Genomic DNA, 20,489 nt, shown 5'->3' on the forward strand with positions numbered 1-20,489 from the left:
TTGATTTCATTAAATTCCATACTATAAGTGGTGACAAAAGTCACTTGATCATGAGTACTGGAATTTTTCCTACCTGTTAAAAGGCTGTTGCGGTCCATATGATCGACCCGAGCCCGGGCTTTGTTCAGGAGCCAAGGGGGATATCCACGCGCTGTCAAGCGGGTGCAGACCCTTTCGGCTTCCCTCTGATACACTTGTGATGAGGAACTGTTCCGTTTCATACGGATCAATTCACCAACTGGTATGGCAGAAATGGTATGCTTAGCATGGCAAGAATCAGCTCTTAAGATAGTATTGCCCGTAATATCCTTACGGTAAGGTTCTATTTCTACTTTTCTTGTTATGGAGTTACCCCGCAACAACAGATCCAAGAAGGGAACCTCCTGTTTGCTGTATGTGTACGTAAATTTCAAATTACAATGATTATCATTCATATATTGTATGAATGCAAATGCCTCCTTTGGATCGGATTTCCAAACCATAATCACGTCGTCCACATACCTCCCGTACCATGAGAGGCATGTGGAAAACCGATTCTGATCACAAAAAATGAAGTGCTCCTCCCACCAAAAAACATAAAGGTTGGCTAACGCAGGTGAAGATTTGGCCCCCATTGAGGCACCCGTGCGCTGTAAATAAAAATCCTTGCCAAACAAAAAGTAATTGTGCTTCAAAACATAATCCACCACCTCTATAATAAATTGCTTTAAATCAGAAGAATAATCTGAAAAACGATCCAAGATTTCCAAAATGGCAACCAGAGCCAAATTTTGGGGGATGCATGAATAGAGCGACTCAATGTCGCAGGTAATCCACGACAGAGAGTCGCTCCATGTGAATCCATCCATAATACCTAGAAGATGTTTCGTATCTTTGATGTAGCTTGGACAGAGGTTTACAATGGGTTGGAGAACAGAGTCCAACCACTCACACACATGTTCATTTAGAGAACCGATCCCCGCTACGATGGGACGCATCGGCAGCGGGAATCGGTTCTTGTGCAATTTTGGTAGTGAGTGGAAGATCGGCAAGATTGGCGCCGGCACGAACATATAGTCCACTTCCTTCTGTGTTAAAATGGATCTTGACCTTCCCTCCTCCAGGAGTACTTTCAAATCCTTTTTAAATGTCTCAGTGGGATCCCCACAAGGTTGAGGTAAGTGTCCTCATCTGACAAAAGATTTCTATTTAGTTCCACGTAAAGTCCAGTATTAAGGCATACAATTGACCCGCTTTTATCGGCGGATCGAATAGTTAAGTCCTTGTTTTCTTTTAGTTTTTTAATTGCGTTAGTTTGTTTCTTGGAGAGATTATTATGTTTTACTTCAGCTGATGCTTTTGCTTGTAAAGTTATTAGATCCTTTATAATTAAATCCTGGAACCGATCAAAAATAGGATAGTCATTTATTAGTTGTTTTTCCACTTCGTTTTGTTGCGTTCTGACGCTCTTCGTCCTATGCTTTCTGCCACCACGCCTACCCCGTTTTTTGACTGTTTTTTGTCCTTGCGGTTTTTATTTTTGTTGTTCACATTTTGCGTTTCTGAATCTCCACTAGTGTCAGTGGTATCTGATATTTCCGATGCGTCGGACATTTCATAATCCAATGACCCAAAAGTAACACGTTGGGAGGTCTGATTACACACTGACATAAGATGTCCTTCCCCTTCCTAATGGAAGGGATGGCCTTGTAGTATATAAGGCATTCTCATTTGAGTATTGGCAAGCTATGAGTAAGGGTATAGCAACCTGAAACGCGTCAGCCTTGTTTGGGACTGTTTTTCCATGTGCAATTTTTCTACTTTTGTATATGTCCGTGTCTTTCTGCCACCATGAAGGTTTTTAACGAGGATTCGTGAATAAAGTTTTGAAAATTTCATTCAGCCGTGCTGGCCTTTTTCTACTTTTTTCTGCTTTGGTTGGAGGTAGCCGTGCACGCCCCAGGTGAGCTGAGACTCTTTTTCTCTTTCATTGTTATTATTCACTTGTGCACACCTCAGCACCTCGTGCTCCCTGGGTGAATTTTTTGACTAAATATGTTGTCTCAAGAGGCAGTATTGGACAATATCTACACAAGCTCTTAGGAATGTGGATGATTGTACTGAATGTATTCATGCCGCAAAAGATCTATTTAACAGTGATAGTGTCAAGATGGACATTGATTTAAATTGTTTAATGCACTTTTTGGAAAAACTACAGACTAAAGAGACAAAACTTTGGTGGGATATTACTACGCTTAAAACATATATTGAAAAATAACTAGTGCCACGCGGTCTAAGATTGAAAAAGATACCTACCTCTATCTTCAATGAGAATTTTCAAACCAGGTGGAACCTAATTCTAACAGACCGTTCCCTAAAGTTGATCGATCTCATTGTGGAGTTTGAAGAAATGGAATTAATAGAAGTAAAAACCAATATAAAAACGACCCAAGAGAAATTACAACCGTATGCTAATACCACTCAATTTGAAGAGTTTGACAAACGATTAAAAGAAAAAAGAAAAACATTGTAGGACATTATCAAACAAACTAAAAAAGTCAAATTCCAACGTGATGTGCATGATTTTCAAACAAATAATCAATACAACTGGGGACATTGGGAAAATGTTTTTAAAACTCCGAGATCGATCCTAAAAAAACACAATAAACGTGGTAAAAGAAATCAGACCTCCCAACGTGTTACTTTTGGCTCATCGGATTATGAAACGTCCGACGCATCGGAAATATCAGATACCACTGACACCAGTGGAGATTCAGAAACGCAAAATGTGAACAACAAAAATAAAAACCGCAAGGACAAAAAACTGTCAAAAAACGGGGTAGGCGTGGTGGCAGAAAGCATAGGACGAAGAGCGTCAGAACGCAACAAAACGAAGTGGAAAAACAACTAATAAATGACTATCAAGTCATTAACATGTCATCATACATCATATCGGCAGATGAAATCTCTGTGCTTTCAAAAGGGCTAGGCTTTTCTCCCACGCACCACTTTGATGTGTACAAAACTATTCTGGATATAAACAAATTTGTAAGACAATTAACTGTAAAGAAACATTTTTTCAAAAATGAAATAGAAGATAATATTTTTCAAGATAACGAACCTTCAAACATTGTCGAGCAGTTACCTTTACAAAGTAGTACAGAGCTACCAGTTATGCGGACCCTTTCTGATCAAATGGCATACAGGGATCTATGCACGTTAGCAAGCAGTGGTCTTATCCAGTACAAACTAGGCCTCCTATTTTTGATCGGTTCCAGGATTTAATTATGAAGGATCTAATAACTTTACAAGCAAAAGCATCAGCTGAAGTAAAACATAATAATCTCTCCAAGAAACAAACTAACGCAATTAAAAAACTAAAAGAAAACAAGGACTTAACTATTCGATCTGCCGATAAAGGCGGGTCAATTGTATGCCTTAATACTGGACTTTACGTGGAACTAAATAGAAATCTTTTGTCAGATGAGGACACTTACCTCAAACTTCGTGGGGATCCCACTGAGACATTTAAAAAGGATTTGAAAGTACTCCTGGAGGAGGGAAGGTCAAGATCCATTTTAACACAGAAGGAAGTGGACTATATGTTCGTGCCGGCGCCAATCTTGCCGATCTTCCACTCACTACCAAAATTGCACAAGAACCGATTCCCGCTGCCGATGCGTCCCATCGTAGCGGGGATCGGTTCTCTAAATGAACATGTGTGTGAGTGGTTGGACTCTGTTCTCCAACCCATTGTAAACCTCTGTCCAAGCTACATCAAATATACAAAACATCTTCTAGGTATTATGGATGGATTCACATGGAGCGACTCTCTGTCGTGGATTACCTGCGACATTGAGTCGCTCTATTCATGCATCCCCCAAAATTTGGCTCTGGTTGCCATTTTGGAAATCTTGGATCGTTTTTCAGATTATTCTTCTGATTTAAAGCAATTTATTATAGAGGTGGTGGATTATGTTTTGAAGCACAATTACTTTTTGTTTGGCAAGGATTTTTATTTACAGCGCACGGGTGCCTCAATGGGGGCCAAATCTTCACCTGCGTTAGCCAACCTTTATGTTTTTTGGTGGGAGGAGCACTTCATTTTTTGTGATCAGAATCGGTTTTCCACATGCCTCTCATGGTACGGGAGGTATGTGGACGACGTGATTATGGTTTGGAAATCCGATCCAAAGGAGGCATTTGCATTCATACAATATATGAATGATAATCATTGTAATTTGACATTTACGTACACATACAGCAAACAGGAGGTTCCCTTCTTGGATCTGTTGTTGCGGGGTAACTCCATAACAAGAAAAGTAGAAATAGAACCTTACCGTAAGGATATTACGGGCAATACTATCTTAAGAGCTGATTCTTGCCATGCTAAGAATACCATTTCTGCCATACCAGTTGGTGAATTGATCCGTATGAAACGGAACAGTTCCTCATCACAAGTGTATCAGAGGGAAGCCGAAAGGGTCTGCACCCGCTTGACAGCGCGTGGATATCCCCCTTGGCTCCTGAACAAAGCCCTGGCTCGGGTCGATCATATGGACTGCAACAGCCTTTTAACAGGTAGGAAATATTCCAGTACTCATGATCAAGTGACTTTTGTCACCACTTATAGTATGGAATTTAATGAAATCAAAAGGATTGTGAACAAACATCTACCTCTACTGGCAGCAGATCCAGTAGTAGGAGAAATCATCAAACCATGGGTCCGGTTTTCTGCCCGACGTGCTCCAACTCTATCGAGCCTGCTTGTTCCTAGTATGGTTTGTGTAAAGGAGGAGCAGTCAACCTGGCTGAAAATTAAAGGCTTTCATAAGTGCGGTAACGCAAGGTGTGTGGTGTGCCCCTATGCAACAAAGGGCAATAAAATAGAAGGTACAATAGATGGTAAAATCTATATGATTCGCGAGTTTATTAACTGTGATAGTACCTTCATAATATATAGAGTCACCTGCACTACTTGCAAAATGGATTATGTAGGTAGCACTAAACGCACCTTAAAAAAGAGAATGCAGGAACATATCAGGCATGCTGCAGGTCCTTTGATACCTAGCATGTCTAATGTCTCAAAACATTTTTTTCTTAAACATAATTCAGACATATCGTCCTTGCGTTTTTATGGCATTGAAAAAATCAAAAGAAGTAAAAGAGGAGGTGATCTTATACGCATTCTTCATAATAGAGAGATTATGTGGATTTACTTGTTGAATTGCACATATCCGCATGGTCTGAATAACAAGACGGACTTAATACTACATTACTAAAAAGTCCATCACTGGTTTTGTTTCTCATAGCTGTTATATAGTCCCATTGGATTTTATATGTGAGTTTTTTAATTATGCATGTATTTTCCTGGTTTTACTTGTGTTGGATTGCACACTGAAATAAGATGTCCCTCCCCTTCCTAATGGAAGGGATGGCCTTGTAGTATATAAGGCATTCTCATTTGAGTATTGGCAAGCTATGAGTAAGGGTATAGCAACCTGAAATGCGTCAGCCTTGTTTGGGACTGTTTTTCCATGTGCAATTTTTCTACTTTTGTATATGTCCGTGTCTTTCTGCCACCATGAAGGTTTTTAACGAGGATTCGTGAATAAAGTTTTGAAGATTTCATTCAGCCGTGCTGGCCTTTTTCTACTTTTTTCTAATTTATAAATCTGTTTAACTTTCTGGAGCCAGTTGATATATAAAAAAAAAGTTTTTCCCTGGATAACCCCTTTAACACCCACTTTAACAACTGTTCTTGTTCTGCATCATGAAACAAAGCTTCTACATTAATGTCAATTATAGAAAACATTTATTATATAACTAATAACTATTAATTTTAAGGTTGAAAATACACACTGCACACCTTGTTAATTTTAGGAGACGTACATGCTGGCGTACCCACTAAATCACAACATTTTTAAATTAATGTTGTGTTAAAATAGAATAAGGCAAAAAAATATTGTGTAAGAAATTTTACAGACTACGTAAATACCCATATGTGGCACTAACATTTTTCCTTAAAAAAAAAAAAGAAATATCCATAGTAATAGAGCTTCATGCACATTTTGGGGTCGGTAACATACCGAGCTGTTTTTTTTTTTGTGGCTTTACTATTGCTTATGTGCCTGTTGGTGCTGGGCTGTCTTCCTTCCTGATGTAAACTCCGGCCTCAGCGCAGCGACGCAAGACTCCGCCCACCAACGTCACAAAATGTGGGCTCAAAATTAAACAAAAAAGCCTCCAGAGTATGGATATTCATTGTGCGGCATAGTATGTTTTTAATATTTTTTTCATTTCTGAGGAGAGTGGATGGGTTGTTGCGGGATAGCTGGAGTGCAGCTATTTAGTGCCAGGCAGGCCAGTCAGGGTGTCACCCGATGCGGTATGCCCCCCCTCCATCACTCTCTAGCAACGCCACTGGTAATAAAGGGTAGATAACTTCGGCTATTAACATAAGGGAAAACTTTTCTGCTTTAAAAATGCTTTTGTAAGCGGGTTTCCCAGGTTTTGCTTATGCGTGATCTATTTATCAAGGTTGTGTGACTATTTCATAAATATATCGCATGTAAGCAAAAGAAAGTAAAAAAATAATTGTCATATAAAAGCCATACGTTTGAAAAGAATGATAAATCTCCTTCTATATGTTTTAGTGTGATTGAAAAAAACATCCACTAGGGCTCTGTTCTGTTCCCTGCTGCAAGTTCTCCCATAGAAGTCTATGGGAGTGAAAAAACACCAAGAAAAACGCCATGTGAGTTTTAACTTTGGCATTTTTGCCTGCATTTTTTATTCTTTTTAGACGATCCAAAAAAGGGATGGAGATATCTTTTTTAATAAAATTTCATAAGGTACCATTAACCCCTTAGCGCATATGGACGTTTATGAACGTCCATATGCGCGTCCCCAGTTATAATGCGCGCTCACGAGGTGAGCGTGTGTCATACCCGGTGGGTATGACATACCCACGCTAATGCCGGACATCGCTGATCGGGCTGATGTCCGGCATTAACTCTTTAGACTCGGCGATCAAAGTTGATCGCCGTGTCTAAAAGTGAAAGTTAAAGCATCCTGGCTGCTCAGTCTTGCTGATCGGGACCATCACGATAAAATCGCGATGTCCAGATCAGCTAGGACGCAGCAGGAGGGTGGCTTACCTGCCTCCTGCGTGTCCGAACGGCGATTGATTGTTCAAGCTTGGATTTCAGGCTTGGAGCAATCAACCACCGATAACACTGATCAATGCACAGCTATGGCTTTGCAGTGAGCAGTGTAAAAGATCAGTGTGTGCTATAACACTGCAAAAAAAAGTTAAAAGAAAAAGTTAATAGAGATCATTTAACCCTTTCCCTAATAAAAGTTTGAATCACCCCCTTTTCCCATTTAAAAAAAACTGTGTAAATAAAAATAAACATATGTGGTATTGCCGCGTGTGTAAATGTCCGAACTATAAAAATATGTTGTTAATTAAACCGCACGGTCAATGGCGTACACGCAGAAAAATTAGTCCAAAATAGCGTATTTTTGGTCACCTTTTATACCATAAAAAAAATGAATAAAAAGCGATCAAAAAGTCTGATCAAAACAAAAATGGTACCGGTAAAATCTTCAGATCACTACGCAAAAAAAGAGCCCTCATACCGCCCCATACATGGAAAAATTAAAAAGTTATAGGGGTCAGAAAAGGTCAATTTTAAATGTATAAATTTTCCTGCATGTAGTTTTTTTCAGAAGTAATACAAAATCAAACCTATGAAAGTAGGGTATCATTTTAATCGTATGGACCTACAAAATAAAGAAAAGGTGTCATTTTTACTGAAAAATTTACTGCGTAGAAACGGAATCCCCCAAAATTTACAAAATGGTGTTTTTTCTTCCAATTTGTTGCACAATAATTTTTTTTTCCATTTCGCCATAGATTTTTGGGTAAAATGACTGACGTCATTACAAAGTAGAATTGGTGGTACAAAAAATAAGCCATCATATGTATTTTTAGGTGCAAAATTGAAAGGGTTATAATTTTTAAAAGGTAAGGAAGAAAAAATAAAAGTGCAAAAACAGAAAAGATACAGTAGTGATGGAAAAAATTGTATTTACAAAATGTATCTTTTTTATAATGACATTTTTATAAATTTTTAAACAGAGATCAATGTATGTGTGCGGGCAGGGCACAAAAAATGTAGCCGACAATAATAAAAATGTTGTGTGTGTGTTTTTCACTTTTTTTCTTTTTACATTTTTTAGGTAGTACTACTACTCCCAGCATGGAACACACTGTTCCAGGATAGGAGTAGTAGTACCTGTGCTAATTGACACCACTATGGAGTTGTGTTAGGGTTTTTTTTCTTTTGCTTTGGTGAAATAGGGCATTTTGATCACAGAGATATGATGTGACCAAATCTCAGAAGTTTTGTCATTTGGAATTTATTTGTGTTAACGCCATTGACTGTGCAGGATCAGGAATGTAATTATTTAATAGTTTGGACAATTACGCACACAGCAATACCAAATACGTTAATTTATTTTTTTTACAATGTTTTATTTAAAAAATTGCAAAAGAGGGAGGCGATTAAAGTTTTTATATGGGGGAGGGTTATATTTTTAAAAACTTTTTATTGCACTTTTTTTGCCCCCTGATGCCTATCATAAGCCATCGTTAGATGGCTTATATAGATCAATATTGCATTATATTGGTCTATGTTGTTGGCGCTCGATTGCTAAAGCCTATCTAAGGCAGGCTTTCACTATCGCGGAGCCATGGATGATGCCGAGGATTAACACTGGGCAAGAAGGAGTTACAATGCAGGTACAAAGAGAAATTTTTAAAAACACACAAGAAAGGTAGACTTTGAAGCCAAAATGATTGCACGAATGGAGGAATCAATGTGGATTTGAGCTTCTTAGCCCATTATCAAAACTTCTTATAACTTGTGCTGGACTATCTTCTCTCTCCTGTATCTCACCATGTCCTGCTTCATTACCATAATCACTTCTGCTCTAACCCCTCACCCCTTTCTCATCCATATCTACGTAGTCTATGGTCCTATAGCTGGAAAATTAATGGCCCAACTTAGTCCAACAAAAAAGGCATTACAAGATTCTGCTACATTCTTTGATTTTGCAGCTGCATCACCGGACAAATAAGATTACTCCAAACTACTGTAATATAAAATGTATAACATTTTTACAATTTGTTTTAGCATCTTTACTCAAAGGCTATTATTTTAGCATTTTTCATTTTTGGATAAAACTTTCCTACCCTTTCATATCTAGAGCTCATGGAGAAACCAATATCTCTATGGTAACAGACTGTAAACAAACTGTGTAATCTCATTATGCAGTCATATTCCCTTATCCATTTCGGTTCAATTAACGGGTCAGATAGAAAGGAGTATGACTGCATGATCAGAATGTCTGTTACCATAAGAATGCATACTGTAGGTCTGCATAATAGCTGATTGTTGTATCAAGACGTATTGCAAATGTTTCTTTTTTTTAATATGTTTATTTTCACATTTTATAGGAAGAACTGGACTCCACAGATACCTCAGCTGTTATAAGTTCGTGTTCTCTGGCAGAAGCACGCCATCTTCTTGACAATTTTCTTCGAGCTTCTATAGAGAAGGTGATTAAAGCTGTGTACGGGAATTCATAAAACAAAAAGTTTTCTGCCTGTATAGATTCTTTCTGGGAGGCAGGTACTGGTGTTTGTATTGGCATTTGAAAAGAGGGTGCTGGCCCTGGACATGATCAGATTTCCATAACTGTTCATGGAATGTAATATCATAGTTACATACTTAGTACATTTGAAAAAAGACATATGTTTATCAAGTTGAACCAAGCAGGTGAAGATGAGGAGTATGGGTGGATGAAGGGAAATGGATGGTATTCCATATTTCTACATACTGTATGCATTAATGTTATTTTGTTCTAAGAATATCTTTATAGTTAGCCTGTTGTGAAGCCCTCAACGGTTTTTGCTGTGACCATTTCCTCAGTGCAGATGTGTCAACAATCAACTGTCCTGAACAATAATTGTCCTGAGGTCAGGGAAACAGGTCATGGTATGAAGGGTTAACAAACTGTAACAAATGGACAGGGAACCAGGATAATATATAAGAGCAGGAATGCAAAGTAGTAAAAAACAGCTATTAGGAAGATATAGCAGCTGATATACAGCATACTGGTAGCCTCGGGACCAAAGCAATATACAGCAGGTTTGAAAGTAATGGCTTAACAGGTTAAAAAGAGTTATAACAGGTGGTTTACCATAAATGAAGGTAGTAAACAGGTTAACTGAAGGCAGGACACTATACAGATCAGGATACACTAGTACTGAATATTCCTAATGAGTCCCTACTAAGTTGATCCAGTGGGAGGCAAAAAAAAAAAACTCATACTAGAGGTAAAAATCCTTCCCGACTCCAAATGTATCAGTTAGAATAAATCCCTGGATCACATTCTGTCCCTATAAATCTAGTATACATAACCAGCAATGTTATTACTCTCCAAAAATGCATCCAGACCCCTTTTCAATTCTTTTACAGAGTTCCCCATGACCACCTCCTCTGGCAGAGAGTTCCATAGTCTCACTGCTCTTACAGTAAAGAACCCCCATCTGTGCTGGTGTAGAAACCTTCTTTCCTCAAGACGCAGAAGATGTAGAGGATGCCCCCTTGTTATAGATAAAGTCCTGGTTATAAATAGATCATGGGAGAGATCTCTGAATTGTCCCCTGATATATTTATACATAGTGTGAGAGGGACAGCATCAAATGTCTCTTGGCAGCCTGGGCTTCACAAGTAGAGACAGGGCACTGTAGGTAAAGTCCAAGTCCAGGCTGTGCCTGTGTTTATTTTAAGTGTCAACACAATAATACGGCCTTAACATCAGGCCAAACATACAAAATAAATACCTGCTCGGCTGAGCTCTGACTAAACAAGGTACGACGCTAACTATACTAGAGACACACTAGGTGCCCCCGAACGTGAAACAAAACAGTAGACCACGGGCACTTACATCATGGTTCTTAGCATTCCAGCAGCCGCACACAGGCCAGCAGACCCAGGTTTATGGAGCCTGCAATCAGCCTCACCTGGTATGTGGGAGTGACCTCCCACCCGGCACTTGGTCACTCCAGGAAAAACCGACCCGGATTAAGCGGGTTGGATACGCTATACTACAACTAGAATGTGCCAGTAACATAGTATCACTGACACACATAACTTCGGTTTTCCTTCACCGAAACCCAGGCATTTCGGTGACACGTATCTGTCCACAAGCTGCCTAAAGCAGCATAGGAGAGCATCCTAGGAGAAATATACATTCCCTCAATAACTCTGCCTGTCACTGTCTCACAATAGTTATTAGGTCTCCCCTAAGCCTTCTTTTTTCTAAACTAAATAACTTCAATTCTGAAAATCTTTCTTGATACTGTAGTCCTCCCATTCCCCGTATTACTCTGGTTGCCTGTCTTTGAACCCTCTCCAGCTCCACTATATCTTTCTTGTACACTGGTGCCCAGTACTGTACACAGTATTCTATGTGTGGTCTGACTAGTGATTTGTACAGCAGTAGAATTATTTCCTTGTCGTGGGCATCTATTCCCCTATTGATGCATCCCATGATTTTATTAGCCTTGGCAGCAGCTGCCCGACACTGATCACTACAGCTAAATTTACTGTTAATTAAGACTTCTTAGTCCTTTTCCACGTTAGTCGTCCCAAGTGTTCTCCCATTTTTTTGTAGGCGACTGTCACGTTTGGGCAGGGAAGGAATGCACCCTTATCTTGCCAGCTCCCCTATCCCTGTCTACTTACGTACCTGCCTTACCGACAGGTCCGTAACCACGAAGATAGTCCCTTCCTGAATACGTGAGGGGAGTAAATGTCAACACAATTAAATACAAAGAAACTGTCAAAGTCCAGGACCAGTGGGATAAAGGCAACCTAACAAAATAAAACTAGACACACACACAAAAGTCTGAGTCCACAAACCGCGTCAAAGCCAGGAGAAGACAGAAGTACCAAATCGCTATAACCAGAGGGAAGTCAAGTATGAAGCCAGAAGTCCAGGATGCCGGGTAATACAAAAGACACAGGGAACACATGCTAGCTACTGAAGTCAAAAGACTGTTTCACAGATGCTGAATGAGAGCCAACTGCTGGGTTAAATAGGTAGTCCACAGTTGCTCAGTCAGTCAGCTGACCAGCCAGACAGCAGGCTGTAACCCGGAAACCAAATAAATAAAGAACCTGTCAGAACTCATTAACCCTGCAGGTTCTGACAGTGGCACTGTACTTCTTCCTGGGTTAGACGGGTGACCTGTCCTGGGGAGTTTACTTATCTTGCTGTATTTCACCTGGCATTTCATTTTCCTCGGTGAATACAGTGGAGAAGAATTTGTTTAATATATTTGCTTTTTCCTGATCCCCGTTTATAATTTCTTCTTTATCGTTTTTTTTTTTAAAGGATCAACACTTTCATTTTTAACCTTCTTGCTATTTATAGAGTTAAAGAACATTTTGGGGTTAGTTTTACTCTCTTTGGCAATGAGACTTTCTGTCTCTATTTTTGCGGCTTTTATCTGGTTTTTTTTTACATATTTTACATTTTTCTCTATAGCTTTTTAATGCTTCTTCACTGCCATCCTCTTTTAGTAGTTTAAATGCTTTATTTTTGTCATTTATTGCCCCCTTAACATTTGTATTCATCCATATTGGTTTTCTTTTATTCTTGACTCTTTTATTCCCATAAAGTACATACATCTTACAGTGAGAATTTAAGATATTTTTAAGAATTTTTTTTTAAATTCTTATTTAGTGTCAGTATTCTTGTTTTTGAGGACATTATCCTGTTTTATATTGTTAAGGGCTTCTCTGAGTTGATCAAACGTTGCCTTCCTAAAGTTCATTGTTTTTGTGGCCCCTCGCAAGATTCCCTTATTGAAGAACAAGTTATAATGTATTATATTATGATCACTATTTCCTAGGTGTCCTTCTACCTGCACATTAGTTACTCCATCAGGTCTGTTGGTTAAAGGGGTATTCCAGGCAAAAACTTTTTTATATATATCAACTGGTTCCAGAAAGTAAAACAGATTTGTAAATTACTTCTATTAAAAAATCTTAATCCTTTCAGTACTTATGAGCTTCTGAAGTTAAGGTTGTTCTTTTCTGTCTGTCTTCTCTGATGACACCTGTCTCAGGAAACGCCCAGTTAAGAAGCAATAACTCTGGAATGCTTTTAGTTATCATTCTGATTCTGAAATTGTTTTTTTCGTGACATATTCTACTTTAACATAGTGGTAAAATTTTGTGGTAACTTGCATCCTTTCTTGGTGAAAAATCCCAAAATTTGATGAAAAAGTTGAAAATTTAGCATTTTTCTAACTTTGAAGCTCTCTGCTTGTAAGGAAAATGAATATTCCAAATATTTTTTTATTTTTTTCACATATACAATATGTCTACTTTATGTTTGCATCATAAAATTTACGTGTTTTTACTTTTGGAAGACACCAGAGGGCTTCAAAGTTCAGCAGCAATTTTCCAATTTTTCACAAAATGTTCAAACTCACTATTTTTCAGGGACCAGTTCAAGTTTGAAGTGGATTTGAAGGGTCTTCATATTAGAAATACCCCATAAAATATCCCATTATAAAAATTGCACCCCCCAAAGTATTCAAAATGACATTCAGTCAGCATTTTAACCCTTTAGGTGTTTCACAGAAATAGCAGCAAAGTGAAGGAGAAAATTCTAAATCTTAATTTTTTACACTCGCATTTTCTTGTAAACCCAATTTTCGAATTTTTACAAGGGGTAAAAGGAGAAAATTTATACTGGTATTTGTAGCCCAATTTCTCTTGAGTAAGCACATACCTCATATGTCTATGTAAAGTGTTCGGCGGGCACAGTAGAGGGCTCAGAAGCGAAGGAGCGACAAGGGGATTTTGGAGAGTACGTTTTTCAGAAATGGTTTTTGGGGGGCATGTTGCATTTAGGAAGCCCCTATGGTGCCAGAACAGCAACAAAAAAAACCACATGCCATACCATTTTGGAAACTAGACCCCTTGAGGAACGTAACAAGGAATTAAGTGAGCCTTAATAACCCACAGGTGTTTCACGACTTTTGCATATGTAAAAAAAATGTGTGTTTCCCCCCAAATTTCACATTTTGGCAAGGGTTAATAGCAGAAAATACCCCCCAAAATTTGTAACCCCATCTCTTCTGAGTATGGAGGTACCCGATAAGTTGACCTGAAGTGCCTTACGGGCAAACTACAATGCTCAGAAGAGAAGGAGTCATATTTGGCTTTTTGAGAGCAAATTTTACTCGGGGGCATGTCGCATTTAGGAAGCCCCTATGGTGCCAGGACAGCAAAAAAAAAAAAAAACACGTGGCATACCATTTTGGAAACTAGACCCCTTGAGGAACGTAACAAGGAATTAAGTGAGCCTTAATACCCCACAGGGGTTTCACGACTTTTGCATATGTAAAAAAAAAAAAATTATTTTCACTAAAATGTGTGTTTCCCCCCCCCAAATTTCACATTTATGCAAGGGTTAATAGCAGAAAATACCCCCAAAATTTGTAACCCCCATCTCTTCTGAGTATGGAGGTACCCCATAAGTTGACCTGAAGTGCACTATGGGCAAACTACAATGCTCAGAAGAGAAGGAGTCATATTTGGCTTTTTGAGAGCAAATTTTGCTCGGGGGGCATGTCGCATTTAGGAAGCCCCTATGGTGCCAGGACAGCAAAATAACCTCCACATGGCATACCATTTTGGAAACTAGACCCCTTCAGGAACGTAACAAGGGGTACAGTGAGCATTTACCCCCACTGGTGTCTGTCATATCTTTGGAACAGTGGGCTATACAAAATTTTTAATTTGCACAGCCCATTGTTCCAAAGATCTGTCAGACACCAGTGGGGTGTAAATTCTCTTTGCACCTCTCATTACATTCCGTGAGGGGTTTAGTTTCCAAAATGGGGTCACATGTGGGGTTTTGTTTTTTTTGCGTTTGTCAAAACCGCTGTAACAATCAGCCACCCCTGTGCAAATCACCTCAAATGTACATGGTGCACTCTCCCTTCTGGGCTTTGTTGTGCGCCCCCAGAGCACTTTGCGCCCACATATGGGGTATCTCCGTAGTCAGGAGAAACTGCATTACAAATTTTGGGGGGCTTTTTTCCCTTTTACCTCTTGTCAAAATGAAAAGTATAGGGCAACACCAGCATGTTAGTGCAAAAAAAATTTTTTTTTTACACTAACATTCTGGTGTAGACCCCAACTTCCCCTTTTCAGAAGGGGTGAAAGGAGAAAAAGCCCCCCAAAATGTGTTAGGCAATTTCTCCCGAGTACGGCGATACCCCATATGTGGCCCTAAACTGTTGCCTTGAAATACGACAGGGCTCCGAAGTGAGAGTGCCATGCGCATTTGAGGACTGAATTAGGGATTTGCATAGGGGTATTCTACGCCAGCGATTCCCAAACAGGGTGCCTCCAGCTGTTGCAAAACTCCCAGCATGCTTGGACAGTCAACGGCTGTCCGGCAATACTGGGAGTTGTTGTTTTGCAACAGCTGGAGGCTCCATTTTGGAAACAATGGCGTACCAGACGTTTTTCATTTTTATTGGGGAGGGGGGCTGTGTAGGGGTATCTGTATATGTAGTGTTTTTTACTTATTTTATTTTGTGTTAGTGTAGTGTAGTGTTTTTAGGGTACAGTCAAACGGGCGGGGGATTACAGCGAATTTGCTGCATCGCAAACTTGCAGCCTGATACTCACTGTAAGCCCCCTGCCCATGTGAATGTACCCTGTACATTCACGGGGGGGGGGGGAACCTCCAGCTGTTGCAAAACTACAACTCCCAGCATGCACGGTCTATCAGTGCATGCTGGTAGTTATAGTTTTGCAACAGCTGGAGGCACACGGGTTGGGAAACACTGAGTTAGGAAACAGACAATGTTTCCCAACCAGTGTGCCTCCAGTTGTTGCAAAACCACAACTCCCAGCATGCCCAGGCAGCCGAAGGGCATATTGGGAGTAGTGATTACGCAACAGCTGGAGGAGAACAGTTTGGGGACCATTGTGTAGTGGCGTCCAAGCTGTAGCCCTCCAGATGTTGCAAAACTACAACTCCCAGTATGCCAAAACTGTCCAGGCATGCTGGGAGTTGTAGTTCTGCAACATCTGAAGGGCCAGATGTTACAAAACTACAACTCCCAGCATGCCTGGACAGTAAGGGCATGCTGAGGATGTGTAGTTTTGCAACATCTGGAAGGGCACAGTGGTCTCCAAACTGTGGACCTCCAGATGTTGCAAAACTGCAACTCCCAGCATGCCCAGACGCCAAGGGCTGGCTGGGCATGCTGGGAGTTGTAGTATACAGGGTCCCATTACAGCAATGCATGTCGCTTTACGGCGATGTGCATTGCTGTAAAGGGCCCGACCGTGGCTGAAGATCCACTCACCTGTCACCGCCGCCGCTGTCTTCATCGCTGGGATCCGGGTCTTCAGGGACGAGGTAAGTACCGGGGCCGGTCCCCAGCACTCCCCCGTCCCCCGGTGCGTCCTCCGGTCTTCCTCCCATCCTCTCCGGACTTCCAGGGGCCGGGCAGGGCGGGAGGAAGTAACCCCCCCCCCCCCCTGCGATTGGTTGGTTAACTAACCGACGGATCGCAGGGGATAGGAGGAGGTGACAGGCTTGCCACCTCGCTCCTATACTTTAGCATGGTCCTGGCTGTCTGTGATAGCCGGGATCATGCAAAATTACCGGGCGATCGGGTCCCAGAGACCCGATCAGCCCGGTATCGCCGCCGATCGCAGGGGCGATTTCTCCCTAGCGATTTGCGGCGATCGCCGACATGGGGGGCCTACATGGCCCCCCTTGGCGTTTGCCCTAGATGCCTGCTGAAGCATTTCAGCAGGCATCCGCTTCTGCCCAGGGCGCGGCAGAGACCGGAGAAACACCAGGACGTACTAGTACGTCCTGGGTCCTTAAAGCCCAGGGTGCCAGGATGTTCTAGTACGTCCTGGGTCCTTAAGGGATTAATATTAAGTCTAGCAGGGCGCCCCCTTGTGTTGGGCCCTGCACCATTTGGGACAGATAATTGTCTATAGCTGTAGTCAGAAACCAGGATAGTTAAAGTCCCCCATTATTATCACCTCGTTCCGGAATGCTGCCTTGTTTATTTGCCTCAGTAATTGATCTTCTGCCTCTTCCATTGTGTTTGGTCGTTTATAACAAACCCCAAACCTCAGAATTTATTTTTTATTTTTATCCCCATATATTTCTACCCAAAATGACTTCACATTATCGTTTCCCTCCCGTATATCCTCCCGCTGTGCGGCCTTGAGACTGGATTTTACATAAAGACAAACTCCTCCCCCTTTCTGTTTTGTCCGATCCTTCCTGAATAGACTATGACCCTGTATATTGACCGCCCAGTCACAGCTATCGTCCAACCATGTCTCTATTATACCCACTATGTCATAATTCTCCTCAGACATCAACCACTTTAGTTCCTCTGTTTTATTGGACAGACTTCTGGCATTAGTCAACATGCATTTCAATGTCAATCAGCTTCCAGGCTATTAGGAGACAGCAAAGGGGGTTTGACTTTTACAGTTTTAGAGTATGTTCACATTGAGTAACCCGAACAGAGTCTCTGCTTGCAGAATTCCCTGAGCGGAGATTCCATCTGGCGGTCGCCGACTAAATACTTCGCCGGTAGGACCGCGCAGTACTGCACTGTCCCCATTGATGGCTACGCGTTGCTCATGGACTACCGCTTAAAAAACATGTTCTTTCTTTGCACGGATCAATTTCAGTGGCGGAATTGTGCGCAGTGTGAAGGGGTCCACGGAAGACCCATTCACAGTGCAATTCAGTGCTAATTACTCAGTGTGAACATACCCTTAAAGACATGGTGCTCACAGCTGCTGCCATTCTGGAGAGAGACACAATAGACAGACATTTTTCGTGAGCAGTAGGAGCCAGAGATCCTGCAGAATAAATCCCAAAAGCCTTATCATATAACAATAACCTCCACAACTGGACTGGGTGAGCAATGAGTAAAAAAAAAAACTTAGGCTATACAATTCCACAGCAAATCAAGCACAGCCTTCATCCATGGACTGGTCTCAAGGGTCTCCTGTCCATATCACAAATCCATGTCAGCCTTTTTCCAGGCACATGCAAAGACCATAACTTTTCATGGAATGTAATATCATAGTTACATAGTTAGTACATTCAAAAAAAGACATATGTTCATCAAGTTCAACCAAGCAGGCGAAGAGGACTATGGGTGGATGAAGGGAAAGGGATGGTATTCCATATTTCTACATACTGTATGCATTAATGTTATTTTGTTCTAAGAATGTCTTTATAGTTAGCCTGTTTTGTAGCCCTCAACTGTTTTTGCTGTGACCATTTCCTCAGCGCAGATGTGTCAACAATCAACTCTCCTGAACAAGAACTGTCCTGGGGTCAGGGAAACAGATCACGGTATGAAGGGTTAACAAACTATAACAAATGGGCAGGGAACCAGGATAATAAATAACAGCAGGAATGCAAAGTAGTGAAAAACAGATATCAGGAAGATATAGCAGCAGCTATACAGCATACTGGTAGCCTCCGGACCAAAGCAGTATAAGCAGTAGAAAGAGAGAAGTGCTCATGCCACTGTACAGAACACTGGTGAGACCTCACTTGGAATTTTGTGCGCAGTACTTGAGACCGTATCTCCAGAAGAATATATAGATAGAGTAGAGCTACTAAACTAGTACATGGTTTGCAGGATAAAACTTACCAGGAAAGGTTAAAGGACCTTAACATGTATAGCTTGGAAGAAAGAAGAGACAGAGGGGATATGATAGAGACTTTTAAATACATAAAGGCAATCAACATGGTAAAGGAGGAAAGCATATTTAAAAGAAGAGGACATAGTTTTAAATCAGAGGGGCAAAGGTTTAAAAGTTTTATCAGGAAGTATTACTTTACTGAGAGAGTAGTTGATGCATGGAATAGCCTTCCTGCAGAAGTGGAAGCTGCAAATACAGTGAAGGAGTTTAAGCATGCATGGGATAAGCATAAGGCTATCCTTCATATAAGATAGGGCCAGGGACTATTGATAGGATTCAGGTTGTATGGCAGACTAGATGGGCCAAATGGTTCTTATCTGCCGATACATTCTATGTTTCTAAAGCAATATACAGCAGGTTTGAAAGTAATGGCTAAACAGGTTAAAAAGAGCAGGTGGTTTACCACAAATGAAGGTAGTAAACAGGTTAACTGAAGGCAGAACACTATACAGATCAGGAAACACTAGTACTGAATCACGCAAAACTAAACACAGCAACGACTAAAGCAAGAGAAGCAATGGATGAGGAGACCTGCCAATGTGGAATACAAAACACACACAAATGAGAATACAGGTCTGGATACAGGTTAAAGTTCTAACAGGGATAAACAAAAACTACACACAGGTCTCAAGGGCCTCCTGCCAATCTCACAAATCCTTGCCAGCCTTTTTACCAGGCACATACAAAGACCTCCTTGTTCGTGGACTACAAATCCCAGCAAGCCTTTTTCCAGAAACATACAAATACAGTGGGGGAAAAAAGTATTTAGTCAGCCACCAATTGTGCAAGTTCTCCCACTTTAACCCCTTAAGGACCCAGCCATTTTACACCTTAGGACCCGGCCATTTTTTGCACATCTGACCACTGTCACTTTAATAACATTAATAACTCTGGAATGCTTTTAGTTATCATTCTGATTCCGAGATTGTTTTTTCGTGACATATTCTACTTTAACTTAGTGGTAAAATTTTTTGGTAACTTGCATCCTTTCTTGGTGAAAAATCCCAAAATTTTATGAAAAATTTGAAAATTTTGCATTTTTCTAACTTTGAAGCTCTCTGCTTGTAATGAAAATGGATATTCCAAATATTATTTTATTTTATTCACATATAAAATATGTCTACTTTATATTTGCATCATAAAATTGACAAGTTTTTACTTTTGGAAGACACCAGAGGGCTTCAAAGTTCAGCAGCAATTTTCCAATTTTTCACAAAATTTCCAAAATCACAATTTTTCAGGGACCAGTTCAGGTTTGAAGTGGATTTGAAGGGTCTTCATCTTAGAAATACCCCACAAATGACCCCATTATAAAAACTGCACCCCCCAAAATATTCAAAATGACATTCAGACAGCATTTTAACCCTTTAGGTGTTTCACAGGAATAGCAGCAAAGTGAAGGAGAAAATTCACATTTTCCATTTTTTACACTCGCATGTTCTTGTAGACCCAATTTTTGAATTTTTACAAGGGGTAAAAGGAGAAAATGTATACTTCTATTTGTAGTCCAATTTCTCTCGACTAAGCACATACCTCATATGTCTATGTAAAGTGTTCGGCGGGCGCAGTAGAGGGCTCAGAAGGGAAGGAGCGACAAGGGGATTTTGGAGCGTACGTTTTTCTGAAATGGTTTTTGGG

At 40.5% G+C, this 20,489-nt stretch overlaps 1 protein-coding gene across 5 annotated transcripts in view; it reads left to right on the plus strand.

The window, feature by feature from the left end:
* KIF21B (kinesin family member 21B) overlaps window positions 1-20,489 on the plus strand; it is a 768,527-nt gene that overhangs the window by 475,398 nt on the left and 272,640 nt on the right. For all 5 annotated transcript variants that reach the window (XM_056557611.1, XM_056557612.1, XM_056557613.1 and 2 more), the window contains one exon: window positions 9,506-9,607. In XM_056557611.1, coding sequence (XP_056413586.1) covers window positions 9,506-9,607 — 102 coding nt within the window. The remainder of the gene's footprint in view (window positions 1-9,505; window positions 9,608-20,489) is intronic.

The sequence above is a fragment of the Hyla sarda genome, chromosome 2, assembly GCF_029499605.1.
Source record: "Hyla sarda isolate aHylSar1 chromosome 2, aHylSar1.hap1, whole genome shotgun sequence".
Taxonomy (NCBI): Eukaryota; Metazoa; Chordata; class Amphibia; order Anura; family Hylidae; genus Hyla; species Hyla sarda.